Source organism: Enhydra lutris, unplaced genomic scaffold, assembly GCF_002288905.1.
Source record: "Enhydra lutris kenyoni isolate GAN:26980312 unplaced genomic scaffold, ASM228890v2 scaffoldscaffold75, whole genome shotgun sequence".
NCBI lineage: Eukaryota > Metazoa > Chordata > Mammalia > Carnivora > Mustelidae > Enhydra > Enhydra lutris.
This window is the reverse complement of record NW_019154159.1, coordinates 1-8,922: the sequence shown is the minus strand read 5'-3', so window position 1 is coordinate 8,922 and position 8,922 is coordinate 1. Positions and strand designations below refer to the sequence as shown.

General features: G+C 45.9%; 1 protein-coding gene across 1 annotated transcript; it reads left to right on the top strand.

Annotated features, from left to right (window-relative positions):
• Positions 1-825: 825 nt before the first annotated feature.
• Positions 826-5,813, top strand: LOC111160409 (CMRF35-like molecule 1). Its single transcript, XM_022523508.1, has 3 exons — positions 826-865; positions 3,742-4,071; positions 5,617-5,813. Exons 1-3 carry the CDS (start codon positions 826-828, stop codon positions 5,793-5,795), a joined length of 549 nt encoding a protein of 182 aa, XP_022379216.1. The 3' UTR covers positions 5,796-5,813.
• Positions 5,814-8,922: the final 3,109 nt, after the last annotated feature.

Sequence of the window (8,922 nt, the reverse complement as noted above, 5' to 3'; positions counted from 1 at the left end):
GTTAGGAAAAGGGGCCAGAGGACAGAGGGAGGAGAGGACATGTGAAGGATGAGGAGACCCTTGTGGGAAAATCCCTTAGGAGGGCATTAGCATAGGCAGTGTGGGGCTGGGAAGAGGTCTTAGTCCACAGTTAGGGGAAATATGCCAACAGGTGGCAGAGGAAGTGTCTAGGGCAGAATGGGGCTGATGGGAAAAGGCCTCACTTCGCTTTCCTTAAATTCTCCCCATGGCACCTCTCTCAGAGGTAATCAGGACCTTGGGGGGAAGCCCAAGAGGAAGGGGTCTGTGGGTCAGGCTCAGGGCTGGACCAGGGCCCAGGGAGAGAGGGGTGGTCTGGGATGCACCCAGGTGGGCTGCCCAGAAAGAGACTAAAGATGGGGCTGTGTGTCCAGCAAGGCTGGGCGTAAGCCCTGAGCACTGCGTTCTTCCCCACGTGCAAACCCAACGTGTCTCCATCACTTCCTTGGAGCCACGCTCTGAGATCAGGTGTCTGGGCCCTGTTGCACTGTGTGCCCTAGTTGCTGGCAGCGGGCTACCTGGGTCCTCATGCATCCTGGTAAATGGCGTTCTGGGCAGTGGGACACTTGGCTTCCCCAAATCATTGAGACAAATCATATCACCATAGACTCCTAAAGGAGGACACTGTCTTTCTCCTAATTAAATAAATTATGAAGGAACTGAATAAAAAATTAGGGAAGTAGAGGAGGGAACTCTAAAAGGACGATTTAGAGAAATAGAAGGCATTCTGCCTCTGAGCTCAGTTCCAGTCCCTGGAGGGCAGCGGGCATCAGCTGAGCACCAGGTGGACAACCCAGGCAGCAGGATATGTGGCTGCTCTTGGTTCTCTTCCTTCCTGTCGTCCAAGGTGAGTGGGCTGGGTGCTTCAGGACATAGCACTTACAGAGCTGGGCGGGAAACAGACCGGGTCTGTCCTGGGGGAAATGGTAGGGACTTTAACTCATCCAGACCTTTTCTTGTTAAAAAAATTAAAAAAAATTTTTTTCCTGATAGGATCTAAGTTAGGAGTTGGGGAAAGATAGTAAAAATAAGTAATACGGTATTTGTCTTTAGGGTACTGTTTGCCATCCCTGGCAGACAGACGGATGGACAGATACTGGATGATGGATAGATGGATGGATGGGTAGATGAGAGACAGACGTAAACGTGCACAAATGTATACATACATGCATGACGTCAATTCCTGAGGCACTTTGGAGGAGCTCAGAAGCTCAGGCTCCAGCTGAGACCCACTCAGTCAAGGTGGGGTTCAGACATCTGGATCATTTAAAAGCCTGCGCAGTGATCTTGACTTGTAGCTCGAGTTGAGACCTTCTCTTCTGAAGAGGCATAGAGGGAGGAGGACCGGCAGAAACGCAGGGTGTGACAGGCTCTCTGAAGACTTGTTCAGTCCCGCACATCAGGCTTCCTGAGTCTCTGCTCTGGATGACAGTGACCAGATGGTTGTCTAGTGTCAGAAGCACAACCTCTGAGACTTACTGAGGGTTGTAACCAGGAGGGAAGACCAGAGGTTAGAAGGTGTCTATTTCTGGGCTGGATGACAGTCAAATCCTTGGAGGCAGTTTCCTGAGGCTCAGAGAAGACAGGAGCTAGTAAGGTAGGACCACCTGACCCCCCAACTCTGTTCCTTCTCCTCCTTCACAATCTCTTAGCTTGGAGCAGGATGCAGGCAGTGTCTCTTCTGGGAAGGAGGACATCATGGGAAATAAAATCACCCCATTGCCTCATCCATGGACTTCTTCATGATATGTGTAAAAGGAAAACACTCTGAGGGAGAGATAGGCATGTACAACACTTATTGGGAAAACTTGCATGTTATTATTTTCTGGACTTGGAAGTTCATAAAAGAGTTACAAATGCTTATGAGTCGTAAGAGCAAAAAAGCAGAGACCGAGGGGCTTGAACTAGAGAAATTTCTTGTCTCACAGTTTGAAGGCTGGAGAGTCCAAGATCAAGGTGCAGGCTGATTTCAGTTCGCGATGAAAGTCCTCTTTCTGGTTTCCAGGCAGCCACCTTCTCACGGTGACCTCCACCTTGTGTTTAGGGAAGGAGAGACAGGGAGAGACAGAGACAGAGACACAGAGAAAGAAAGACAGAGAGGCTCTCTGGTGTCTTTTCTCATGAGAGCACTGGTCCCATCCTGAGATTCCCCATCATGACCTCCTCTAGCCCTAATGCCCTCCCAAAGCCCCAGCTTCACATACCATCCCGTTAGAGCTTGGGACAGCAACACAGGAATTGTGGGGCAACACAAACATCCAGTCCTCGACAATAGAGGGACAGAATTGATCAAGGGGCAGAGAGCATAAGCTCATCTGTTGATGTTGATATCACTACCGCCCCTCCTAAGTCCTCTTCTGCATCCCTGAGCAAAACCTGGGAATTGCCTTCCCTCCAGGATCACCTTCCTTATATGGGCTGGAGTTTGTCCCTGGAAGCACCTGCCAGAGATTTGGAAGGTGGGAGAGCAGTCTTACTGTCACGGACAGCTGATGTGTGAAGTGAGAAATCTATAGACAGAACGTAGATTAGTGGTCGTCAAAGGCTTCAGGGAAGAGGGAATGGGGAACAACAATGGGGTACAGGGTTTCTTGGCACAACTTTGTGAATACCCTAAGAACCACTGAGGTATACACTTCAAATTCATGATAAGTGCATTATATCTGAATTTGTACAGTCAACAAAAGTAAGTTCTTTGCCTTTCACACACTTTAGTTCTTTTTAGAAAGGAAGAAAATTGTCTCTGTCTTTAACTCAGCAAATTGGAATAAGAGCCCAAGTGGTAATCTGGAGGAAAGAAGAGGAATAAAATTATCCGCATGAGAAATTAATGATTGAGGAAATAAAAACAGTAACACAAATTCATCTCAAAACAGGTTTAATGTGTAAAAATGTGCAGGAAGAGTAGAAACAGAAGGACGACATCCTGCAGCAGGTATAATCCACAAAAATCACACAGCACCTGTGGTCAGAGCATGTAACTGAAAGGGATATGACCATTTTAATTATAAAGGATACATTCTAAATGGAGGACTTTAGGCTAACACATACTCCATGGAATAGATAAACTCTCTGGGAAAAAAAGAACCAAAACTTTAGAAGAATTTCAAGAATTATCAAAGCACTTGAATAGTCAATATTTAGGGGAAAACAATTTTCAGTCATCAAAGTATTTGTTCCAATCAAGAATTTGCCAGAGAGTTTTGTAGCTATTTCTTAGGATTCTAAAGATACGGAAAGTCGTTTGCTCTGTTTCTGTGCTGGTCACCAGTGTTTTCAAGTTGAGAGGTTTCACACAAAATCCAGATTCCTGGCTACTCTAGAAAAATGAAAAGGTCTGAAACCACAGAGCCCACATCTCGCACGAGGACAGTGGGCTGAAGTGGACTGGGGCCATGCCTTCGCTTGGGTCATTTGCTTCCAGATGACATTGACTACAGGGAGGGGGAGGGGTGGATTATCAAATGCCGTTGTTGCTCTGTAGGGACATTCTTGTTTCTCTGATGTGTAGAGTTGTGCTCTTAGGTGATTTCTGTGGTGGCTTTGACCCGTGGAGTTTTGAAGGACAGAGGTCTGTCTTGTGGAAGGTGTATTCCCTCTTTGACTGTCACTCAACTCATCAGGCACTTGGGTTTCTTGGGGCTACTTGTGATGTAGGAGGCTGTGGCTCTGCCCTCAGGGGGTAGCGTGTGGTGTGACAAGCACACTGGCTTGTCTTTCCAGGCTCTGCCCTCAGAGCAGTGTCCAGTGCAGTGAGTGGCCCACTGCAGGGCTCACTGACCGTACAGTGTCGCTATGAACCCGGGTGGGAGACCTACCATAAGTGGTGGTGTCAAGGAGCCAAGTGGAGTGATTGCCATATCCTCGTTCAAACCGATGGATCAGAGCAGGAAGCGAAGGGTGACCGAGTGTCCATCAAGGACAACTGGAAATCACGCACATTCACCGTGACCATGGAGGACCTCAGGTGGAACAGTGCAGACACTTACTGGTGTGGGATCGAGAAGTCTGGAACGGACCTTGGGGTCGATGTTAAAGTGACCATTGACCCAGGTAAGAGTGTGCGTGTGTGTGTGCGTGTGTGTGTAGATGTGTCTTCAGGACCTGCTCTGTGATGCTCCCTGAGGTTCCTCTCCAGTGACTTGTGTCACCTGGAGTGAACTGTCACACAAAGTGGTTGAGTCCTGAATTCTTCTAGGACCCCAAATTACCCCTTGAGTTGGGAGGGAGAGGGCTTCTCTTTGATGCTCTCATGGCTCCTGCCACTTCCTCCAGGACGGGATCCAGCCTCTCTGGGCAGGTGTTTCTCTGCACAGCGCAGTGCCTGAGTCTGTTGTCCATGGAGATGGAATTGGATGGTCCCAGTTTCAGTCCTTGGGCTAAAGGGACCTTCTTCCCCAGGACCCAGAGACCCCGATTCTTGCCAATGCTTTCCTCGAGCTCTGGTGCCCCTGTGTCCCTGTGCATTCTGGAGTTTGGGGCCAGACTTCCTGATGGCTATTCCCACCCCCTGTTCCATAGTCCGGTCTCAGAGGGAAGAGGCCCAGCACAGTTGGGGTGCTGTGGTTGACTCCTAAAGTCTGGAAAGGCCTTCCTAGTTAAGGGACTATTTAAAATCTATCAAAGACTTTTGTCTGCATCTGTGAGATGCTCACGTGATTTTTCTCCTCGACTCTATTAACGTGGCATATTATACTTACTGAATTTCTCATGTTCAAAGAATTTTGCATTCTTGGGATAACCCCAATTTAGTGATGATGTATTATCTTGCTTAAGTCTCTCGATTCAGTTTGCTGATTTTGTGTTGCGAACTCTGAGATTTACATTGAAGACTGACTTTGTTGTGTATAACTTTTCTTTTCTGCAGTGCCCTTGTCAGATTTTGTCATCAAGAGCATGCTAGTCTCATTAAATGGGTTTGGGACTGCCTCTTCCTTTCCTACGTCCTGGAATTTTTGTTTAGGACAGACACCGTTACTTCCTTAAATATTTAGCAGATACCCAACAGGAAGCTCTAAGGGTCTGGAGGTTTCTTTTGGAGATGTTTCATTCATTCATTCCTTCATTCACTCATTCATTCACTTATTTATTTTAAGTAAGCTCCACACCCAAGGTGGGGCTTGAACTCCCAACCTCGAGATTAAGAGTCACTCGCTCTGCCCACTGAGTCAGCCAGGGGCTCCTTGGAGTGGTTTTTAATAACGGATTTGATTCTTTGAAATAGCTACAAGATGATTCAGGTTTTCTATTTCCTTTTGTAAATATCTTTTAGGATATCACACTATTTTTGCCAGAAATTGGTTTACTCCCCCTAAAATTTCAAATTTATTGGCATACAGTTGTTTAGCTATCCTTTTATTATCCTATCCCCTTATTGCCTTTCCTTCTTTTTACTATGCCCGGGATACTGTGTGATGTACCTGTTTTGATTATTGATTATTCAGACCTCTCCTTTCATCACAAATATCCTGCGAGGGTTTTGCTGCGTTGAAAAGCCCATTGTTGGGTTTTTTGATCTTCTCTATTTTATATTTGCTCTCTAATTCATTAACTTTTTCTTTTCCTCATCGTTTCCTTTCTTCTCCTTCCATCTGCAAGTGACCGTGCAGTGTCACTACGGCCCGGGTTGGGAGACCTTCGTGAACTCATGGTGTCCGGACACGGATTTGAACATCTGCCGCATCCTTGTTCAAACCACCGGACCTGAGCTGAGGAAGAACCAGCTGTCCATCAATCAGAAGAAGCGCACATTCTCCATGGCCATTTGGGGCGAGTGAAACAAGTTTTGCGAACAATCAGCTGTTGTTCTGACGAGCTGCTGCCCAGGCATTTTATAGTAAGGCAACCCTGCTCACCCCCGAAATCTAGAGCTTAGAGAAGGCTCTAATCTTAGAACTCTTCCATAAGTTCCCTTTTTGCTTTACTTGATGCACATTTCAAAATAACCACTTGGAGTTGAGCCCAGGAAAAATCAGTGACCTCTGTCCGGTCCACGGTGTAAGTAAGAGGACCTGGCACCCTGCTCTGGGGCTCCTGCTCCTCCGTGGTCTGGGATGGAGGACCGCCCTCCCAGGCTCACTGGGCACCTCTCCCCTACAGTTGTAAGCAATAAACTTAGTGACTCTCTTTCCTTTGTGTGGTTGTATTGAAACTGTGCCTTCTATTAAAATGACCTTGGGTGCTTCATGTCCCCAAAATGGGAGGCTGCCTGTGGAGGGAGCTCCCTGCACACCCATGTGGGTGGCGTTTGCCTCCTCATTCAGCAGGTTGTTCAGCTTGTTCTTAATTCAGTACACCAGCACCATCTTCTACACACACCGTGGAGGAACTCAGGCGTTGGATGCAGACACGTCCCGGTGTGGGATTAGGAGACCAGAGCTGACTGTGTGTCCAAGTGAACCTGACCCTTGACCCAGGGAAACATTCTTCTTTCGTGCACCACTTGCCATCTCCTTGGCAAGAGGGAGCTAGTGAAATACTGAGCAGGTTTGAAACTTTTATATTTATTTGTGGATTTTTAGAAAAGGGAATTTAAAAAGTACGCAGAATGTAAAATAAAATGGTACGGTCTATCTTCTACCCTGTTAAATTTCATGTAGAGATTATTTATTTTAATATTTTATCTATCTATCTATCTATCTATTTACTTATTTATTTGGGGGGTGGGGACAAGCAGAGGAAGAGAGAAGCAGACCACCTGAGTACAGAGCCCAATGCAGGTCTTGATCCCACAATCCTGATATCTCCACCTGAGCTGATATCAAGAGCTGGTCACCCAACTGCCTGAGTCACCCAGACACCTCTTATGTAGAGATACTCTTAGAAAAAAAGCAGTTTTAACATACAGCGCAATTCTTGCTGCACTTACGTAAATGATCAAGCCACATTTTTGGAAACTAGATTTATTTCGCAAAGAAATTAATGTTAACTTGTTTATCTCTGGTAACAATGAGGGTGACTAGAGGCAAAAGATGTTTCAATAACACATCGTGGTACCTACTAGATTTTAATACTAATCAGTATAAACGCGACTAGGACCAGGTTTCGTCTAGTGTCTTCCACCCCCCTAAGAGTCTAGTTAGTTAACTAGTTAGTTAACTAGTTAGTTAACACCTGAAAACAGTTAGTCTCCACACTAACGTTTTGAGTTTTCTCACACCTTTCTGACTTGGAGTCATTGAGAATGAAAACTGCCCCTTTTCCTGAACAACTAAATGTGCACTTCAGAGAAATCAGCACAATAGCTCACAAGTAGACAATCTTTGTTCTGGTTGTTCACTGGGCCACTCAGATCACCAGAGACATCTGAACTACAAAGGTGGGACCTTCTCAAAGTGGAAGTAAAAAGGTTTTATAATCTAAAAGTCCTGCTCCTGTCCAGGGGACATGAATTTTTTGCGGCGGGGGTCGAGGATACACCTGTAAACATATTGTACAAGAATTCCTGAGGCTGGCAGGTCCCGAGTACCAAGCCCTGGAAGGAAGGAGCAAAGTAAACCTTGTTGCCAGTTCGCGATGCTCTTGTGAAATTCGCTTTCTGGCTTTCAGCATTGATAGGAGCAACCTGGATGCTTTGAACCTAGAGATCAGTCCAGAGCAATCTCTGTAAATCTTGTAGGGAAAGGGAGGTGAAGACAGGCACATGAGGCCAGAGTTTAGAAAGGCAAACACAACAAATGAATAAAGAAAAAAAAAAAAGATGGACAAACCAGAAACAGACTCTTACTTCAGTGAAGAAGTGAATGCTTCCCAGAGGGGAGGCGGGTGGGGGCCATGCAGGGGAGGGGAAGGGCATGAAGCGTCCACTTCCTGAGATGAGACTGAGTGACATATAGAAGTAAAACAAAACAAAACAAAAACAAAACAAAACAAAACAAAACAAAACAAAACAAAAAGCTACTATAATGTCAGTGAAAAACTCAATGAAACTAAAAGAAACAAGGAAGAGAGGAAGGGGAATTTATACTGCTTGGGAATCCTTATTTTTGTCTGAAAGTTGAACTTCTTCTATCTTGTCAAGGGAGTCCTTAAGGCTAGCAATGATACTAATAGGACAATTGAGAGCCCTTTAGAAAATACACGGTTTTTCAAGATGTAGTTTGGTAGTTTAAAGGATCCATCATCTGGCCATCGATGAGGAGGATCGCTTATTAGCAACAAGCCAATAAGCCTTTTAGGGACTGAGCCCAGGAAACAGGAGGTGTCCACAGAGGGCATACGGAATGCAGCCTCCATGATCCAGAAGCTTCCTCCCCTTTACTCCTTTACTTACTCCCCTTACTCCTTCTTTACTAAAAAAGCAAAGCCCTTCAGTGCACAGGCAGTGAGGGTGTATAGGGGCAATGGTGTCTTCAGCCTCCCATGAAAATGTGAGATGTCTCCACTCACAGACCTCTCCCCTGTGACATCGCCAAGGTGCTTCTGGAATGAGACTCTCCAGCACCAACAAGCAATGAGGGTCGAGACCACAAAGGTTCTCATGGTTCTGGAACCTCTCATGACAAACACCTTGAAAACTGGCACAACCTGACAGAGAGACAGAGACTTGGATGCCCAGAGTGTTGCGCTGGCCTCCAAAGTGTACCCCAGTGAGTGCATCCTCTGAATGGTGGAGACCAAAGAGAATATCCTCACAGGTCATAAAGCCAATCTCTTAGTACATAGAAGAAAACCAAAGGAAACATCTACCAGGTTTCTCTAAACCTTTGGTGTCTTGGAGCCAAAATAACACCAAGGAAAAATGTGCCATGGGTTTGGGGACTGTGGGTTGTATAGAATATACCTTGCTGAATGGAGGTTTTCTTTTTTCTTTTTTGAATTTTATTACTTTTTTTCAGTGTTCCAAAACTCATTCTTTGTGCACCACTCCTAGTGCTCCATGCAATACATGCCCTCCCCAATACC

What these genes read in the sequence shown, in the direction of transcription:
- LOC111160409 (XM_022523508.1), top strand. Translation starts at nt 826, where the DNA reads ATGTGGCTGCTCTTGGTTCTCTTCCTTCCTGTCGTCCAAG. An exon ending in CTTCCTTCCTGTCGTCCAAG is followed by an intron (nt 866 to 3,741) that starts GTGAGTGGGCTG and finishes TTGTCTTTCCAG; the next exon opens with GCTCTGCCCTCAGAGCAGTG. An exon ending in TAAAGTGACCATTGACCCAG is followed by an intron (nt 4,072 to 5,616) that starts GTAAGAGTGTGC and finishes TCCATCTGCAAG; the next exon opens with TGACCGTGCAGTGTCACTAC.